The sequence below is a fragment of the Sinocyclocheilus anshuiensis genome, unplaced genomic scaffold (assembly GCF_001515605.1).
Source record: "Sinocyclocheilus anshuiensis isolate Anshui unplaced genomic scaffold, SAMN03320099.WGS_v1.1 scaffold1418, whole genome shotgun sequence".
In the NCBI taxonomy this organism is placed as follows: domain Eukaryota; kingdom Metazoa; phylum Chordata; class Actinopteri; order Cypriniformes; family Cyprinidae; genus Sinocyclocheilus; species Sinocyclocheilus anshuiensis.
Window position 1 is genome coordinate 3,762 of NW_015558607.1, and position 21,923 is coordinate 25,684.

Here is a 21,923-nt window from a genome sequence, read left to right on the forward strand (position 1 = left end):
AGTTATTTACACTACAAGCGTGAATCGGTGGGCGGGGCTAAACAGACAGTGATGTAGAAGTAGGCGTTGATCTTCTTCTGCAGAGGCAGGGTTTAGCCACACTATTACATCATAAAGTGGCACATTCCACAACCTGTCGTTTTGGCAGATTTGGCTTCGATATAAGCTGTTTTTAGACTAACAAGAAGGTCTTGAGTTCTGAAACTCACAGGATGTTTTTATGGTACAATGACCTTATATGTCAAAAGATCAAGGGAATTTTGATTTCTCAGTTCATGACCCCTTTAAGGCCAATGATGTGCCACAAAGATGGGTTCAGGTAGAAGTAAAGATTACTGCTGATAAAAGCTGTACCTGTGGACTGAAAGACACCTGGGTTACACTGGCAATATCGAGCAGCAAAGGCCTCCATCATTCGATCAATTTTCTGTGCTTCACCAGGAAGTCTGAAACTCCACAAAAACTGCCTGCAAGGGAGAAATGGGAATGACACTTAAAATTATAATGATTATTTGATGGACCTTTGCCTAAGGGAATTAATGAGTATGTATGATTTTTTTAACAGAGTAAAAGAGTGATGCAAAGATAATGAATGGCTTGCTTAACTCACATTATGCTCTAATTATATTCAGAACATATAGTTTTAATGGATGGTGGAGAAAACAGCAATCTCACCTCAATGCTTGCACCAGGTTGAGATCAGCAAACTCATGAAGCTCCACAAATGCCTGCAAAACCTTAATGTTGAAGTCATCTCTAAAAATAATGAGAAAAAAAGGTTTAATCAGCAATAGCTATTTCCTCATTCGCTCCAAGCTCCATCTCAAGAGATACAAGCACTCATTTTAACAGAGGTCAATCAAAAGACAGTATAGACTTTTAGACATTCAGGAGTCAGTCGCTGTTCGTTTGTTCAGTTTTCTACAACAGGGTTTCAGACCAACTAAAAAATGCACACAAGTACTATCGTGTAAGACCATGTTTGGTGTATGGATATAAAAAACATAATTTGAATACATGCAAGGGTCTTAAAAAAGCAGAGGTACGAACATAAAGTGTAAGGAAGCGATTTACCACAGCATATGCCTTGTTACACAAACTAAGATAGAACCATGTTTCCAAACTCTTTTAATAAGAGACACAATAATTACAGCTTTCAGCTCTTCCTCATAAATACAATTAACAGTAATTGCTATATGAAGTTTATGACCACTTTCTAGTAGCAAATGAAATGGATGACTGTACAACTGATCTTCAGGCTAGAGCATAGCCAACAGTTATCAACTTGGACAGGATGCCTACGTAGACAGAGCTATTTTTATATCCAACAACTATTACACTGTAGATCATGCTTAGTTTCTCTTTTTTTGTAAACCTCCCTCAGGGGGCAATGCTGAGCAGCTAAATTGTTGCAGACCTTTAAGACTACAATTACACCTTCATTTGTCTTGATATTGACAGGTGTAGCATTGGGTGGCAATAATAATGTTTTATACCTAATTCTGTGTTAAGAGATGTCAGTTAGGGGCGAGATAAGGCGTCTTCATGCCGTCTGGGTAATATGCTAAATATTGTTTTGGAAACTTGTGGTCATTTTCTGTTGTTACAAAAGGGGAAGTCATTTCCTGAGAGAGCAGAATCTTTTATGGAAAGGCCTTATCTAACAACTCACATATAATTTGCACAGATAGCAAAACTGGTCTTGCTATGTGAGCGAGAGCGATGTGACTTACCGTTCCCCTAAATAATCTCCTATAACAGTTTTGTTTAAGCCTTCGCCTTTATAGAGGAACTGTGCGATGTCCTCAGGTGTGTGCTGCAGAAGATCATTCTCCAAAAGAAATTGGATTCCCTGCAAAGATGTTTAAATGTTAGCCACTTCACCTTGACATCATTTTATATATGGTAAGGTGAATAAAGCAATAGCAACAATAGTACCTTTTTAGGATCCATATTGAATTTCTTTCTTCCAACAGCAATCTGCTTGTTCCTCTGAGTGCTTTTGCTGTAATGTGGTGAAAAAAAGTTCTCAAGTTCTCTTTTAAAATAACAAATATGAACTAATATTATTTTAGTCTCAATGCTAAACAAATCGTTGTAATCTGAAAAACAAAAAGTAACATACGTCTCTCTGACACACGTTAAATGTTCAATCTCTGTCATGACTTCTGAGATCTCAAACTTTAACCGCTGCAAGAATCACAGAAAAAGTCGTTACTTAAGTTATATCACTGAAGTTAATCAAATTCACCAAAAATCATTCTTAATATTCTTCAAATGAATGCAGTGTATAATAAAATACATCGTGCAACCAATGACATTCAGCCCCCATCAGGTGGAACTTGTAGTGAACGGTGACATGATAAATGTCAATCACTGATATATATTAATGACTTTAAAAAGATAACAGCTACATTAAAGCCGATACCTCAATGTCATCTAGCAACTCTTTTTTCCTCCGTCTAATGTTGGACAGTTCATCTCTCTCTTCCAGTGAGAGATCTTCAGGCACTGTTGAGAAACATATATGACATTAAAATGGTTCATCTAATAATAATGATGGCCAAGAAAAAACAGATTCTACAAGACATCCAAAGAAGCTGTATACTTTATCTTTTGTTAAAACAGCTATGTTCCTGACCTAAACTCAAATCCCAAAGTGCTATGTAAGACAAAAAATATCCAGAGCACATTTATCCTCATAAATAATGTTAATTAAACTGGCCTTGGCAACCCAAAACCTAGTACTCAAGAAAGAAGCTTTTCTTTTAGGCTGGAAACCGAGTATATTATGTAAGTACTTCATTCCTTGAGGACACCTATGATATGATTCAATATGCTCAGGACAACTTGACCTTCCATGGTGAAATTCATCCTGCATCTAAATAAGAGACTGTAAGCCAACCCAACTTTGCAACATTGAGGTGCCCACTGAAACACAGAAGGTTACAGTAAAGAAAACATGTATTGAGCATCGCAAACTCCACTGTGGGTGTTATATAACTTTTTTTGTAGAGGTTTCAGATGCTTAATTAAGTCACAAAGGACCATAATCTCCTGAACTGACTTTATAATTTCTCAAAACTTTCACAAGTAGGAGAGTGTTTTGGATGAGGACATCAGTTGCTTGTAAATGTGGACAATATATATAAGTACATTATGTAACTGCACCTCAGATGCACCAGGATTAGACAAGAGACGGGCTAATAAGAGGGGCAGGGGGGAACTTCCTGCGGTTGTCTGGTTCTGTCTCATGACAATGGAGGGGAAGTTGAGAATGAGTGCATGAATCAGGGTTCAACCTGAACAATAACATTATAGGGGGATTCATTGCAGTCATTCTGAGCTTTTATATTGAGTGCAGTGGTCTTTTTTTCTATCTTTTATCATTATATAAACGCTATACTAAATCTTAATGAGGAGCCATTTGTTCGTTACACAACAGGGTTTGGTCTGGGTATGGTCAAATGTAACTAGTATGGAAGAAATGGGGTAAAAATAGAATATTCCTTCAAGATATGAACATTCTGTGCCTCTAACTTGCCTGTGGAATTGGCAAAAATTAGTAGAACAGAAGTAAATTCCATTCTCATGAAATTAAGCCACAATGTCCTGAGGCTCATTGTGAAAATCAGTTTGTCTTCATCAAGACATTGCGTTGATTGGCAGGCATTATTATTACCAAGTTGCTTTCCATATTATTCATATAAACCATTATGCTGAATTTTTGGAAAAAGGAAAAATAAGAAACACTCAAAAAATCAGTGGCTAGGGATGACATCACTACCCTGCACCTTGTCTTGTGGAAAAACAAGAATGTTGGCTGTATGCAAAATTGTCAATTCAAATGCTTCATTCCATCAGCATGAGTGACACTTTGCTAAGAAACTATTACAGCTGTTTGTAAAAAACAAAACAAAACTGCAGGTTCTTTAAATTCGGAATAGCCTAAATTAGACACAACTGAAAATCGCTGCAATGTGATCTCATGAGAATTTGTATGCATTTTTCATAAAATATGGTTCAACAAAACGTACATTTACTTAAGTTTTTACGACAATACTGACGTTTTTAGAGCATCTAAAGGTACAATACTGACGTATTGATGACACCTAAAACGTAAATTATTTACGTATGAACAACTTTAAAGAGTTACAAATGAATCCTTATGAATATTGAAATCTCGGCATTAACATTTAATATTGTATTGTATTCAGTTGTCATATCAATGGCATAATGTTTTCAATGATTTACGTATGAACAACTTTAAAGAGTTACAAATGAATCCTTATGAATATTGAAATCTCGGCATTAACATTTAATGTTGTATTGTATTCAGTTGTCATATCAATGGCATAATGTTTTCAATTACATTATTAAATTAAGTTTACTCATTTACTTAATATGAAATGATAACATTTCATTGTGTCATTTCTGCTGCCAACTCGTTTTGAAGAATACACAATGTTAAACAAGACTACACTTTAAACCCTTAAAATTAATAACATTTCTGCAGTCGTTTAATAATTACTTATCATGTAATATTTACTTTGTTTGCCATAGGACACAAAAGGCGTTTTCTCCGACATGCTGTGACTAACAACAGAACCATAAAACATAATACACCAAAAATCACAACAAAATTACAAAAAGGATCAATTTTATTCGTGCGCTGTAATCCAAATCTTCAGAATCCATACGACTGCGAGCCTGAGCAGCGACCGTAAGATGCAAAACCCGCGCTGGTCGCTCCTTACAAATTAAAAAATTGCCACTTAAAGAAGCTTTAAGACAAGTTTTACGACAGGTTTTATGGTTTTACGACAGGAAAATCGAACGCTGATTGGCTCTGCTTCGCCTGCTTCGTCACAGATTGCGACATGCCGTGTTTCTGGTGAGGTGTGTTTGCATGAGAAATGCGCGCTTTCACGGAGTGGATCGGGATAATAATCTGCATAATATTTTCACCGATTAACAACTTAAATTCTGCTCTGAGTCTGCACTGCACCTCACATAGGACACAAAAGGCGTTTTCTCCGACATGCTGTGACTACCAAATACACCAAAAATCACAACAAAATTACAAAAAGGATCAATTTTATTCGTGCACTGTAATCCAAATCTTCAGAATCCATACGACTGCGAGCCTGAGCAGCGACCGTAAGATGCAAAACCCGCGCTGGTCGCTCCTTACAAATTAAAAAATTGCCACTTAAAGAAGCTTTAAGACAAGTTTTACGACAGGTTTTATGGTTTTACGACAGGAAAATCGAACGCTGATTGGCTCTGCTTCGCCTGCTTCGTCACAGATTGCGACATGCCGTGTTTCTGGTGAGGTGTGTTTGCATGAGAAATGCGCGCTTTCACGGAGTGGATCGGGATAATAATCTGCATAATATTTTCACCGATTAACAACTTAAATTCTGCTCTGAGTCTGCACTGCACCTCACACAAATCTACTGTATTCCACCAGAGAGGACTGAGACTGTAACGCATCATCATTTTGGGTTACTTCTGGTACTGTTGATGTTAACATTTCTGCAGTAAATAAATTATTGTGATTGCACTTATCTGTCTGTCATGTTTTTCTTTATACTGCACATATTTTTAAGAAATAGTTACGGTTAGGTTTAGAGGTTGGAGTGGGATTAGCAACTATAAAAATATCTTTTTAATGCTATATTTTTACTAAAATGGTCATTTCCCTGCATATTTTGGTCAGTGACGTTTTATATATTTTTAAATTCACTATTAAATGGTTAGGTTTAGGTTTGAGGGTAGGTTAAAAGGTCTAAAAATCTGAATTGCTAATCGATAAAATTATAAAAACGTATTGATACAAATATCTTAATGATATAAAAGATTTGTAAATATTTTACTTTTTTTTTTTAGCTAAAAATACGTAGCAATTTTTACGTTTTAAGCATTGAAATACATCCAAATAGAACGTTTCAGCATCAACAAGAACATACAAAAATTTACGTTTTGTGCTTGTAAATGATACGTACTAATACCTACGTATAAACAATGAGACGAGGCTGGAAAATCACATATAAGTTTGTGGAAAAAGATGAGTTGAATTCATGTTGACATTCTGAATATAGATATTAAAGGATTTGCAGCAAACTCTGCATCCTGGTCTCTAACACCCTCTTTAATCTACACACTGGCCTCAATCCCTCTAACTATATCTTATCCTTATTCTCAATAGCTGCACGGGCCACCAGCTGCTCTAAATCCACAGGCTTACCCATTGATATTAACCACACTCTCAGGCAAGGGCCCACAGCACAGGAAGTGTGCTGCACACACAGATGTGTCCCAGCCACTATCCTATCCAAATATGATAAAAGTGCATAAACCATCTATACAGGCTTGTGTGGGCTATATGTTGGTCCATTGCACATCTTCATTGCTGAGTTAATGTATCTGTCAATCATAATAATGTATATATTACCATAATATAGCTGATAATAAGATACCTAGTACAAAGCTTCGAGATTATATGGGCCTGGTAGGCACGTTAGATTGCTTTTTTTTATACTGTTTTTGATAAAGGTACACTTAACAACCTGTTTTCCAGAAAGAAGGATACTTACATTACTGTTAATCAGTGAGACAGATGGAATGGGCAGAGAGCTTATCTCTTTGCAAAAGAGAAAAAAGTTGCTTTCTGATCAGTGTGTGAAAATGACTGTTTTTACTGTATTTCTGGTCAAATAAATGCAGCCTTTGTGAGTATCAGAAACATGAAAAAAATCTTACCCATTGCAAATATTTGAACAGCAATGTATGATTATATATATATATATATATATATATATATACAGGTATATATATATAAAATAAAGTTATGCTAATACACATATTTAGGTTTTATTTTTAAGCATATCTTCAACATACAGGTAACAATGAAAATAGACTCTATGGATATTGATATTCCTAACACAACATAAAAAAGCTCGGTGATTCAACAAACAAAACAATTCAATCACTAAACATGATTCAAACTATGTACCAGTGACAAAATCTATCTTCTATCAAATTTATCTATCTTATGCAATACCCACAACCCCTTTTAATGTCTCTTTCTTCAGAAAACCTGCAAATGATAAATAAATAATGCTTAAGAATGCATGGCTGCTGAATACTGCATTCCTGACATGAAAGAGATGGGGCTCTGGGACGGTCCTGACTCAGTGGGTGGAAAACTGGACAAGGGTTCTTTGTACTAGTGACTGTATGTTTTTAAATCTCCTGCTGGGACAAAATGTTTTGACAACCCCATCAAAAACCTATTTAGGATTTTAACTTTCCCTTTCACATTTTTAAAACAAATATGAAAATATTTGCATCCAACAACAGTAATTCACCATCCACTCATTGCAACTGTTCAACTGGCGCTATAGTTCATAAAATATTTTGGAATACCCTCCAGACTTTCTTCAAATCAATTCCATATGTGACACTTAGACCACAACAACCACTGAAAGATCTCTCTCATTCTTCAGTCTCATCCACTCACAATAATAAGGATGCATCCACACGATAAATGTTTGAAACCATCTTAAAGTCTGCAATATTCACAGATTAAACCTCATTTCAAAATCTCAATCGGCAGCAAACAAAAACATCAAATCAGTACTCAAGATGTCGCAGTATCAGATCTATCATAGCAGTGAAATGTAAACACTACGATGTTTTTGATATAATAACGTGGTTGACATTGTCTTGACCTTAAGCAGATTTGACAGGCACGGTGTCCTTCGGATCTCTGCTGGTGCAGTCACACCATTGATGAGCTTTTGACCACTGCCTGTGTCATGCCTGGTGCCAGACAGCTCCTCAGGAGAGCCTGGAACAGACACCGGTGGCATCAGACGCAGACAATGAGCGCCATGCCTCACTATCTCTCCTTGAATCAGTCTGAGAAAGTCTGCCTCTGGTTAGACCTTAGCTTAGGACAAAGCAATGATTTAAAAAATGTAAAATGGCCATAAATTTCTGGTTCTGGTAGAGACTGTTAAGAGGGCTGTCATGACGTCCTATCAGTCTTTCTTTGCAGTCAACCATCTGCCACAGAAACAGAGGGAAAATGGTTTTCCATTTGGTTTTTCCCACGGTAAGATAAGACAAATAGCCGTTGAGTCCAAGGCTTTGAAGTTTACCTTCAAAATATCTTCTTTTATGTCCCACGAAAGAAAGTCAATACGATTTTTTTAAATGAAATTATACTCTAAATAAGAAATGAAAACTGTCAGCAGGTAGCACTAAATATCTTCATGAGTAAGTCAATGAGTCATTCATTCATTCGATTCGTTCAAACGGCTGATACATTCAGGAATAAAGTAAATAGGCGTGTTCCGCTGTGTCCGAAATCACATACTTCCCTACTATATAGCAGGTGAAAAACATTATGTGAGGCGAGTAGTATGTCCAAATTCATAGTATTCGAAAAACAGCAGGCGAAAAGTGCTCGGATGACCTACTTCTTCCGCCTGGATTCTGAAGTGCGCATTTGATGGACACTTTAGCTGTGTCTCATTTAGAAGGCTGTGCCCTCCGGAGGACACATTCAAAGGCTGCATTTGTCAACGAGGCTGTCTCATTTCAGAAAAGAAAGTAGGACACTCCGAATGCGACCTTCTTTCACAGGAATTCGGTGGATGCATGAGGTGTGTCCTTTGCTGCTACAGATAACCCACAATTCTTTGCTTCGCCATAAACAACCGGCGTTTATTCGAAAAAAAAAATGGTGGCGCTGGCAGATATAACGTTACACACAAGCGAAGATGTGGTGTTTAAATATAAGTATTTTCAAGTTCTTCGTTTTTTAAGTTGCATTACCTCAGTTGGTAGATGTGGTAAACAGGATTACAAGTGTTTAGTGATTTTTAAATGTTGAGAACAGTTCTTTGCTAGCAAGGCGAGAAATTATCAATTTGTTTAATCCTCTGGTATTGTACATTTAACTAGCGTGAGAGCGCAGCGATGCTATAAATGTGTTGGCATAGCAACGTGATACTTCCTGTTTCCTTTTCCGCCCATCCTACGAAGGCCGTGACACTTCGAAATGAGACACAGCATTCATACTACCCATATTCATACTATATAGAACGTACTTTTTTTAATGGTCGTGAAGTAAATTAAAATGTAGTAACTACTCAGACAGTACTTGATTTTGGACGCACCGAAAGTGTCCGACTTCACGTCTCCACTTTCAATTCTTCCCCCGACTGCAAGCAGAAACTCTCGCCGATCGGTCTGTGCAGCGCCGCATGAAGTCGAACACTCCTAATGGCTCTCTTTATGAATGGGCCATTAAATCCTTGATTCACCCGATTTGTTCAAAAGGCAGATTCTTTCGGAAATGAAAAACCAATTCTGTTGAAATGAAAAACAATTCTGCAGTAGCTTTATAGGTAATATTTCTGTTGGTGAAACTGAGCAAAAACAGACAATATTATTTTATAACAATATTGTTTAAAATATAACAAAATATTAACTTTTTATTTACTGAACAGTTGTATAAAATCACATTTAGAATCGTGCTATTCGGGACAAAAACAGCACTCATGTGATATTGCTCTCACTGTGTGATATCACTTATTATATGATATAAATATGGTACAAAAACTCATACAGGGCTTTTTTGCCACAATAGCTTGATTTTTCAGATTTCGAGGCATTTCGGATACATGTTAATGTTTATAAATGGAGTGTATTGAAGTGCAAAATGTAAAGTATATCTGAAGCTGAGTGAACGATTTGAATCCGCAGAAAAAATCTCTCACTCTTCTCCACTCATACACACTACTCCATACCAGATCAGTCTGCAAGTTTCTTCGTGACAAGCAGTACTCATTGCAGTAGCTTCTTTTGGAACCATTTTACCTGATGGAGAAGATATATACAAAATAACCAGCATTTTTTTTTTTTTTGTCTGAAACATCAGTTATTGTTTGCTGAAATGTTGTATAAAGCAACATTGGTCTCCCAATTGTGCTGTTGTACTGAATGTCAGCACTGCTACAGTAGAGTGCAGAATGGCACTCGAGTAATAGCCTACTGTTCAGTTCTGAAAGTAGTATTTTCCAATTAATAAACTGGTAATTTATACAGTGCTCTATAAAAAAAATACGAGCACTTGACTAATTAAATGCCTCGTGATCCCTCTTGGCACCACAACTGTTCTCATAAACATCTCGCGAGAAGCTTCAAAGGATCTCCACATCAAACAAACATATGAACAGCCATATATGAACGACTCCGGCAATAAGACTGAAGCGATGTTCAAATTCTCATTAAAACACAACGATAACACATCGACAGCAAGAACACTATAAGCCATTTCACGTAAAAACGAAACACCTTTTATAAATAGCAGAATGTTAAAGTGTAAATAAAGTAACTTTTTCGTATCCAATCACTGATAATAGTATTAAAAATAAGAATAGTAGAAAATGTTACATTAAAGTTTACTTTTTGCCTCCCTGTTTAGTGCTGATGACTGATGAAATCGAGTCCGAGTGAAACTGACTGATGAAACCGAGTGAGCGTCTATCGAGTGTTGGGCATCAAAACGCGTTCCGAATCAACTGCACGCGCCTGTTACGCTCAAAAATGCCGTTACTTTTTGCCTCCCTGTTTAGTGCTGATGACTGATGAAATATCCTTCACAATGACGAAACCGAGTGAGCGTCTATCGAGTGTTGGGCATCAAAACGCGTTCCGAATCAACTGCACGCGCCTGTTACGCTCAAAAATGCCGTTTTGAAACAAACAAACCGGAGACTGACAGCTGCTTGTGCTTGAGAATAAAACAAACCTTACCTCGGTTATCTTCATCCATGTTTATTCTGTGAAGGGACTTGATGTAAATAACGTTCTAGTCTTAGATTACTACCCTAATAACACTGGTCTGTGAAACACAAAATTAAATCATAGCCTATTAGGATATACTGAGCTCATCGTAACCCAGTTCAGGGGCTGCTCTAAATATCATTCGCATATTCCATAAATTGCTGCATAGATGAACATAAATCCTGGTGAAACAAATAAACATGCAGACCACTCTCCGCCAGCTCCCATTCACCTTCTTCCAGAGAGACTAGTGAGAAGAAACAGCTTCATTTAGCCAACAAAATAGAGGCTCCGCCCATCATCATAATCTATGAATATATGACTGTTATTAAGTGATTGCATCCTGGTCTTTACCTAGTCTAATTAATTCATGTGTAATTGCCTCGAAGGTAAGTCGGAAGAATAAAATTAAAATATTAAAATAAAAATCCGACAGAATGCATTGTAATTTTCTATTTCTAATGTATTGGTGTTAGGTGTGAAAAGCATGAGAAGAGCAAGAGAAAAGCATGATTAATTACTTTGTAATTATATTATATGATTCATATTATATAATTTGATTAATAATACACAATTATAATAATTTATCATTCACAAAACATGTATTTATTAATATTTTTGCCACACGTTTTAACCACAGTCTTCACTTATGTAAATATTTCTTATAAGATCTAATGCATATAAGAGACCTGGAAACACACCCAATGAGGTAATATGCAATATCCTGAGCTTCATATGCAAGAGTGATATCAGCATTAGGGTGGAGAATCCCAGGTTCCTAATGACTGTGCAGTGTACAGGAACTTGCCTGTTTTCCGGACACCACATGTCAGCCAGTATTAGTCAAGACTATTTTCCAGGTAAGCTGAGGTCATTATCCCTCCAAACTTTCTTACCTTTTGTGTCATAAATTCCATCTTGAGTGCAATGTGTTTTGCGGCTTTCCAAAGAATCATGCATAATCCATTCAACAACTCAAGAAAGTCATTGTCACGTTGAAACAAAAACAATCTCTGATGTTTCACTTCTTTTGCATGGATTTAAATGCCCCATTATTTGTACTTCACAGCAAACAGGTTTCGTATTTTGCTGATGGTATCATTCAGTCAAAGGAACTTAGACTCACTCAGTCCTATGAAAATGAGAGAGTTTTGTCTCTGTGTCTCTTAAACTGACATTTAACATATTTAAATGATCCCATCTGAGGATGCTATGTAAGGTATAACTGGATATGAGGAAATCAAAAGAGCAGAATGTAATGTTCTGTGAATGCAGCACACAGCCAGGCCCTCTGCGTATGAAGTAGGTACAGGGAAAACAGGGGCTTCAGGGTGGGAATGACATCCTGTGTGGGAAACAGATATCTGCTGAAGCTCAGGAAGAGAATGCTGTTTGCATTTTTCCTTTTTTTTCCAGGGCAAGAAAAACTCTCCCATGAACTTCACTTGTACCACCCAGTTCACTCTTACAAAGATTCACATTCATTTGATTCATTAATACAGCTCCGATGCCAAATTGACTAATTAACCCTAAAACAGGCAAGAGTGGAAAATGATCAGCAAAAAATAATTTCATGTCATTTTATATCATTTGGACTTAAGTAAAACATATTCAAAGGACTTTTTGTAATACTTGATATATTTTGGATTTTACGAGTTGTATCTCCCAGGATACGTTGCCCTATTAGGTTATAAAAAACAGCTTAATTCATCAATAATTCTATGATTTATTTGAAGCAAACAAATATGTAATATTCAAAATATGCTTCATGTATGACATGTCTTAAGTGTCCTAAATTTAAGGCACAGACATTTCTCGTCTCGTCTTCATTCTCAGGGGTGGGCAATTCCATCCCTTGAGGTCCACTGTCCTGCACGGTTTAGCTCCATCACTAAACAATCATATAATGTAATTTATGTAACAACATATCATTTTTATGTAATCCTGAAGACTTTTGTTAGATTTTTCAGATGTGTTTGATCAGGGTTGGAGCTAAACACTGCAGAATGGTAGCCCTCCAGGAGCAGGGCTGGACACCCCTGTTCTACCATAAAATGAGCTGTGTGAAACCCTGCAAGAACAGAAATCTAGTTAACAATGCAAAGATGAAGTCAACTAAATGCAATATTATCAGTTTTACATGCAAATATTAACATTTTCACAATTTCTAAACTCAAAATAAATAGAAAAGGGGACTGTGTACAGGGGGCCCAAAGGCCAGGAGGGCCTATAAGGCTCTTCACTAAGGGTCCCTTACCCTGATATGTGATTTCTACTGAGGGACATCCGCTCCCCTTGATGCGATTTATAATCCCCATCCACCCCCACACCACCCCTCTGAGAGATTTTTTTATCAAGGGGCTCCCCCTTGTATTTTGTGTGATTTCTGTGATTACTGTATATTTTCTGTGATTTCTACACCCCACCCCCCATAACCACCAAGGGGGAACGCCAAACCCCCTCAAAACACCCACTTCACACACTCACCACCCCATACTACCCCAGAATGCACAATAATGAAATAACCTAACAGGGGGCACAGGTTACCTTGTGATAATCCTTTTTTCATACCCTAATCAGGCAACGTATCTCAGGTGATGCGCATATTTAAAAATGCGATAAAAAACAACATGAACAACATATGACTTAATTTTCTGTTTCAACATTTCAAGACAATGTTCATAATTAATACTAACAGTTGTATTGCATTTTTTGCTGAAAAAAGTAAGATTAATATATGCCTACTTTCTACATTTTCTGAATAGCCAGCCCCATGGGTGTACATGTTGGCTTTAGGTCAAACTGACAAAACAAGCACAGAAAATTTGAACCAAGTCATGTGACCCCCATACTCCAAACAACCTCAACTATGATAACGATGACAGTATTGGATGAAAAATTCTTCCTCGTGCCTCCTACAAGAGACTAAAGAATATGTATCCTGTGGTGCACGTTGCCTGTTTAAGGGTTGCCAATCTCTTTTGCCAAAAAAAACAGCTGACAACAGGTTGTTTGTAGAGAACCTGTTTAGCCTGTCTACAATAGAGTGGAAACATGGTCTACATGGATCTGTAGATTAGTATGAAACCGTTTTCTTAATCAGTACATTTTTGCATTGATAAGATTTACACACCACACCATCAGATAATAATAATGACCATCCATCCATTCATTCATCCATACATATATGGACTCAATTTCTATTTTTAGGATTGTATGAAGGAAAGCCACTGAATGAAAACTAAAGAAAGGCTCTTCACTAAGGGTCCCTTACCCTGATATGTGATTTCTACTGAGGGACATCCGCTCCCCTTGATGCGATTTATAATCCCCATCCACCCCCACACCACCCCTCTGAGAGATTTTTTTATCAAGGGGCTCCCCCTTGTATTTTGTGTGATTTCTGTGATTACTGTATATTTTCTGTGATTTCTACACCCCACCCCCCATAACCACCAAGGGGGAACGCCAAACCCCCTCAAAACACCCACTTCACACACTCACCACCCCATACTACCCCAGAATGCACAATAATGAAATAACCTAACAGGGGGCACAGGTTACCTTGTGATAATCCTTTTTTCATACCCTAATCAGGCAACGTATCTCAGGTGATGCGCATATTTAAAAATGCGATAAAAAACAACATGAACAACATATGACTTAATTTTCTGTTTCAACATTTCAAGACAATGTTCATAATTAATACTAACAGTTGTATTGCATTTTTTGCTGAAAAAAGTAAGATTAATATATGCCTACTTTCTACATTTTCTGAATAGCCAGCCCCATGGGTGTACATGTTGGCTTTAGGTCAAACTGACAAAACAAGCACAGAAAATTTGAACCAAGTCATGTGACCCCCATACTCCAAACAACCTCAACTATGATAACGATGACAGTATTGGATGAAAAATTCTTCCTCGTGCCTCCTACAAGAGACTAAAGAATATGTATCCTGTGGTGCACGTTGCCTGTTTAAGGGTTGCCAATCTCTTTTGCCAAAAAAAACAGCTGACAACAGGTTGTTTGTAGAGAACCTGTTTAGCCTGTCTACAATAGAGTGGAAACATGGTCTACATGGATCTGTAGATTAGTATGAAACCGTTTTCTTAATCAGTACATTTTTGCATTGATAAGATTTACACACCACACCATCAGATAATAATAATGACCATCCATCCATTCATTCATCCATACATATATGGACTCAATTTCTATTTTTAGGATTGTATGAAGGAAAGCCACTGAATGAAAACTAAAGAAACAGAGTATAATATATTTAATCATTTTTTTTTCTAATATTGTCCCACTTTTTTACTTCTATGTACTTCTATGTTCACTTCATATCCTCTGGAAGCCACTTGGCACATGTTTGCTGGCAGAAGCTGATAGCACAGACAATGGACATAACCTTCATAGATGTTTCCAAATAGACCCCCACATACAGTGGTGCCAACATGCAAATTAGTGAGACACTGTCTCATGGCTTATCATGATAGCATGGGTTTACATTTTAACATCCACATGATATTGAATGTTGTTCCCTTTCTTATCAGCTTGATTTTGCATTCTACTATTTATTACCAGCTTGTGTGCTATGGTAGTACTTCCATGGTAGTCTTTCAAGTACCTTAAAATATCCTGCAATGATTCATAAATACAGTATCTCTCAGTAGTATATACCCATGTACTAAAGTATTAGTATTTTAAATCAGGATTGCTTTTATACTTTTAGGTTGCTTGTTTATGTAAACAGCATTTACACCTGTATTTTGAGATGTACAATGTATTTTGAGATTCGCTCACATTAATCAAATTCAGCTGTCATAACAGTTTTCAACCACGTGGGGTTTGTAGTGTAAATGCTTCTGCATTCAATTTCTGCATGTTTAAACAAAGCTGAAGGTCCATATGCTCAACTCACAAGAGTCTGATATCAACAGGGGTGATATCAACAATGATATCAATCAACAATGACACAGATCATCTAAAGTTACATTTTTTTTTTTACAAACATGTTCAATTTGCTGTGGTGTATTCAACAAAGTAGCTCAGTTTGTTTATGAAACTTGTCATTTCATTCTAGCATTTTTGTAGCTGTACTTTAGCAGTGTGCTTTATAGTCTTCCACAATGTAAGAGTGAGGAAGGTCTAAAGTGGTGGATAAGCAGCAGTTGATGAAAGACTATTATCTCAATGATGAAATGGTTTTTAGTATTAGAACATATAGCAATAATAATTTCATAAAAGGTTTTCATAGACAAAACATGACATACTGAAAAACAAATCTAACACACCAAATCCTGTTATTTAATGAAATTGTATTTATTTACTTAGAGGACAGTCTAGTAAACTTCATTCAAAAGTAAAAAGCATTAAGTTTAGAATCAGTTGTCAGATACCAGCACTCTGGACAACATTATCTTTTATGGTTTGTAAGCTATAACAGCTTTTGATATTTTTCAGGCAATTCTACTAGACTCCTGTAGTACTCTTCCATAGAGGTTTCTGCCTAAGCCATCTCAGCCCCAAGGTTCTGTCACATTTGTCCAGGGTCTAAGCTCCCCTGGCATGCCGCCTCGTTTCCAAAGGCCCCGTCTCTTACTCCATCTACTGGTGAGTCTACATAACTGCATCAGGTTCATTTTAAAGCGAGACATCATCGCTTTAAATCAGGGCAGTGCTGTGTTTTGAGTATTCCTCAGGCAAAACCTTTTGGTCAGGGGTGGGCAACTCTGGCCCACTTTGCTGAAGAGTTTAACTCTACTCAAAGTCCAACTCTACTCAGCTCTAACCTTAACGAGCTAATCAAGGTCTTCAGGATTAAGTAGCATTTTATAGTTTTGAATTGTATTTTATTTTGTTTAGTTTAATTACTTTGAATAATTTAATTATATTTGTGCACACATACCAGACATAGGTCAAAACATTGACAAATTTGGCTGAATTACAAAAGCCAGAAGTGGTACTAAATAAAGAGCCGTTTGGGAGCCGAAAGAGCTGCGGTTCCTTTTGCTGAGCTGAGCCAAAAGAGCCTGAATTCCCATCACTACATTAAACGCTAGAATGAGACGGTAAGTGCGCGTGGTTGTGTGACATATGTTACATATTATTAATATTAACAAGGTCATAGTCGGGTATATTCAATAAAAACACAAGTAACACAAAAAATCTAGCTTGAATTGTTGTCTGTTATGGCGCTTTTCCACTGCATGGTACGGCGCGGTACGGCTCGGTACGGTTCACTTTTGGGGGGTTTAGAGGCAGTAGAGGCGGCGCAACTATAATGACATGCGAATAATCCCGCCCACTCTAAAGCGATACTAAACTGCAGTGGAAACGCAAACCGAGCCGAACCGAGCCGTGCCGTACCGTACTGAGCCGTACCGAGCCGAGTCGTACCACGCAGTGGAAAAGCGCCATTACTTTCGTCCCAATTGACGGGGTCGAAAGTAACAATGTGCAAGTTCAAAGTGAAATTATACTGACGTCGTTCTACATTTGTACAAAATACCACCTGGCATTGATAGAACGCACTTGTGAGTTATTGACCACACCAAAATTAAATCTCTGTCTAAAACATTATCTTTTAAAATTACGTTTTTCTGAAAAATGGTACTTTCGCCCCTGCTCTCCCCCTAATAACAGACGTAGGCTATAGTTCTCCATAAAAATGACTCGTAATTATTATATTTGTAGTAAAAAGATAGCCTACTTGTAGTTGCATAAGAGGGTTAAACTGTATTAAAATGATGCACATCACACTGTTGCACAATACACTTTTCTTTTGTTATGAAATCTTTTCAACTTTAGGGTAGAGTGGGGTACAACACACCACCGACTGTTTTTCCCAAAATAACCACTAGATAAAGTCAAGATAAATGTTTTTTGTTTTTTTTTATGTAATTAAAATCATTTCTTAAATTTCATGTTGTGATTTATTTGTGCGCAGACGGGGTCTTCAAGTTAAATTGGCTGTATAAAAACAAAGAATAGTAAATGGAAAAAAACATTTTAGTAACAACCATGTTTTGGTTAATTATTACAATACATCAGAACTATAAAATATGAATTTAATCAAAATCAAGTCACTGAAATTTAATAATAGCCTACTTATGTTAACTTCTGTGAAAGTTTACTGAACTAGGGCCAGTTGCATAAACAAAGCCACTATGTTAAGACAGTGTCTTAAGAACTAGTTTGACTAACTAGGAGTTAACTAGATAATCAGTCTTACTTTTAAAAATTCAAATTAGACAAATGTATCATTCTATGTAACTGACTTTATAAGTGTGTGTGTGTGTGTGTAAGACAAAGAGAGGGTGAGAGTGAAGGAAATTAGTCCACCTTAGACTTTAACTTATTTTTAACCTATTTACTTAAATAAAAAAGGTGAGATACCTGACTGTTCAAAGGGATTCTTTACCAATCCATAAAATTTCAATTTTGTAATGTTATGGCAAGCTTTTACATCAGTGTTGTGGTAAGAGACCGCATGTTGGGACAACCTGTTGCAACTGTCCCAACACTGACAGCTGTGATAAAACTTGGTATATTAGCTTGACACATTGTCTTAGACACATGCTAGCTATGCCTATTAGAACGAAGCTAAGAAAACACAGATTAAAATGATGTTTTTACAACACTCCACGCAAACAATTTAGTATGACAAAAAAATCTGATCATGAAAAAAAAAATACATTTTTACCATTAAAATGATTTTTGTAGAAAGAATGGTCACATGTGGCTGATTTCTTCCAGGAAGGATGAGGGGCTAACTAAGCATGTGTGCAATATGAATATCATCACTGTAGCTCTTTCCTGATTTAAGAAATAAGCCATGCTGCAACTTGTTGCAACCGTCCCCACTCTCACCCTACCTGAGAGAAAACGGATTTCACAGTAAGTGGTCTTTTCAGCAGTAAGACAAAAAGTGTTTTAAAGCTTGCTGTTTTGTAGAACATCAGTTATATATCATATGAGAATAGTAAGGCCTGTAGATAGGGAGTACGTGTTATTTAAGAAAAATATAATTATATTTTCAGAATGACATTTTTTTTTAAAGTCGGGGGTAATACGCATGGCTTAATTACTGTAGTTAATCGTTCTGAACATCAAATCCTTTGTTTTTTCCATCAAATGTATTCTAACTACTTGGACTGTGTAATATAATTTCAGCTTTATCTTTAACAGCATTCAAGATGTTTTTAACATTTCAAAACACATTCTGGTGTTAGCAGACAGATTACACTTTCACATGTGACCAATAATTCCACAACAAATATAAAATATCATAATGAAATATTATCAAAATATTCAACTGACAGAGGTGACAGAACTGACGGAGTTGACACATCTGACGGAGGTGACGAAAACCTGAATTTGTAGTCATTTTAACTATCAAATACATTGAATCAGTCAATTACTGTATTAAAACAAACAGTGAGTATGTTATTATTTATAAAGCTTTTAATCAAGAGTCACATTTAAGTATTTTGATATATCATTGGAACACAAAATCTTATGGTGGTGACATCTGACGGTGTTGACAAATTTGGCATTTCTTTCACAAAACCAATGGAGTTCATGTAGTAGCCATTTTATTTTTTTCTGTTGATGCTAGATGCTAATGGAACGTGCTTCAGGAGAATAAAATTATCTAAATATTTCAAATAATTTCCTCAGAAATTGGAAGATGGTGTTGACATATCATGGCTGTGACACAGGAAATATTAACATTAGGATTTAAAATATTCTAAAACTATAAAACTTAGCAGAGCCTGTCTGACACTGATGTACTCTGCAGAGGTGGACTGTGACAAGGGGGTCCTTTAGAGTGACAGCTGCCCCTGATATTCCCTGATTTTATTACATTTTATTGAATGTCTGACGGTGTTGACAAAAAGTGGGGACGCAACTTTAAAATCTTATTAAACATGCATGTGTCATTAAAAAACAACCTTGCTTTGATAGGAGATATTATTAAGTGTTGCTTTTGATCAAACAAGCTCTTTTTCATCATTAAAAAAAAAACATTTTTATCTATTTTATTGCATATGAATGATTGAACCCTTCTCTGTGGACACACTGTTTTAGATGTAGTGAGAGGACATTAAGAAACATAGATTTGGTATAATAATGAGAAAATTAAATTGAAGGTGATAATTGTGTTAAATACATTCTATTATTAATCCCTCATGACATTTAACATTGAAAATATTTTTTATTTTTAAACCTAATAGCAGTTACCCTTGCTGGACCTGTTTTGTCCCATGTCTCAAGAATGACATGCAGTGTTGCCAAGACCGAAGCGATTGTGCTAGTTTTTTTGGCCGTGGTTAACTTAGCCCTTTTTTGAGTAGCAATTGGGCTGCTTTTGTTACACAGACCTGGCAACCGTGATTGAATGAACGTAACGTACAGGTGACCAAAGCTACGGGTATTTTAGGTGGAACAGGGGTGTATTCCAGAAAGCATGGTTAATTTACTGTCAGCTAAACCCTGAAATTTCGGTTGATTAACCCCAAACCTTGCTTACTCGAGGTATGTGGTTCCAAAAACTCGTCTGGGAGTTAGTTCATTCAACTCAGAGTATGTTCTGATGGTTGTGCAATCATTTTTATTTTTTTTCCATTTAGTCTTTAATCCTCGAGAATATGAATTATATTGTTTGTTTGATGCTAATTATATATTAAGTCATATCAGATATGTATTTTGATTTAGAATTTAGACATTATAGAAAATTCAAGATTCAAAGATTCAAAAAACTTTATTAATCCCAGAGGGAAATTGCTTTCCATGTTACAATTCAACTTTGTTTCAAAATTGACAATTCAACAATTCAAAATTGTTTCAAAAACAATTCAAAATTGTTACAGCCTCAACTTGGAGTGGATGATGCCATCGTCCACCTGCTCCATCGAACCTATACTCACCTAGAGAAAGCGAGGAGCTCTGTGAGGTTTATGTTTTTTTTACTTCTCTAGTGCCTTTAACACCATCAGGCCCACCCTACAGGAGGAGAAGTTGAAGAACACGCAGGTGAACACTCCTCTGGTCTCTTGGATTATGGACTACCTCACTGGCCGCCCCCAGTACGTCCGCATACAGAACTGTGTGTCCGACACTGTGATCTGCAGCACCGGTGCTCTTCAGGGGACAGTTCTTTCTCCCTTCCTCTTCACCCTGTATACATCTGATTTTAGTTACAACTCCGAATTCTGCCATCTTCAGAAGTTCTCTGATGACTCTGTGGTTGTAGGATGTATTCAGGGTGGTGACACCTCAGAGTATCAGACGGTAGTGGACAACTTTGTTACCTGGTGTGAGCTAAACCACCTACAGCTCATTGTCAGGAAAACAAAGGAACTTGGTCGACCAGAGGAGCACATTCAGCCAGAGACTGATTACTGCCAAATGTTCCACTGAGCGCTTCAGAAGATCCTTTATCCCTGTGGCCATTAGGCTGTATAAGTGCTGGGACATTTTTGAGTAATGCATGTGCAATACATGTTAATTTCATATGCAATAAGGGACTTTTCTTGTGCAATGCAATTTATTATTATTATTACTGCCTATTTATAATCTTTTTCTTTCTTTCATTCATTTATTTCTTTCTTTCTTGAGAGCAATTGTAACATGGAAAGCAATTTCCCTCTGGGATTAATAACGTTTTTTGAATCTTGGATCTTTTTGAAAATGCTGATCCATGTGTGAGATGATAATATAAAATGTAATAAATAAATATATATAATATAATAAATTAAACATTACCTTGTCATAGTGTTGAGGTTATCCGCTCGCTTATCCTCAAACATACCCGGGTATGTCACATTACCTGCTTTTTGGAACACCCCCCAGGTATGGGTCATCCAGAAATGAAAACAACTTACTTCCTCGTGAATTTCTTATCACTTCTTTAAGCGTTATGGTTGGTTTGTCGTTCTCTAACCTTGCCAGGCCAACGATGCCGTCGGTAGCGCATTACTTTGGGACAAAAGGCAGGTACGAGGACGTGAACCCACATCTATTAGATGATATTTTGTTTGTAAACAGAT

General features: G+C 36.7%; 1 protein-coding gene across 2 annotated transcripts in view; it reads right to left on the bottom strand.

Moving 5' to 3' along the window:
* Positions 1–21,800, bottom strand: part of LOC107680270 (cytohesin-3-like) — a 25,427-nt gene extending 3,627 nt beyond the window's left edge. Inside the window, exons 1-7 of one of the 2 annotated variants that reach the window (XM_016476093.1) lie at positions 21,759–21,800; positions 2,429–2,511; positions 2,126–2,190; positions 1,939–2,005; positions 1,734–1,852; positions 676–756; positions 355–467 (exon numbers count right to left, since the gene is read on the bottom strand). In XM_016476093.1, coding sequence (XP_016331579.1) covers positions 355–467; positions 676–756; positions 1,734–1,852; positions 1,939–2,005; positions 2,126–2,190; positions 2,429–2,511; position 21,759 — 529 coding nt within the window. In that variant the 5' untranslated portion in view covers positions 21,760–21,800. Of the gene's footprint in view, positions 1–354; positions 468–675; positions 757–1,733; positions 1,853–1,938; positions 2,006–2,125; positions 2,191–2,428; positions 2,512–10,833; positions 11,094–21,758 lie in introns of those variants that run through there. The other variant, XM_016476092.1, reaches the window with a different exon arrangement.
* Positions 21,801–21,923: the final 123 nt, after the last annotated feature.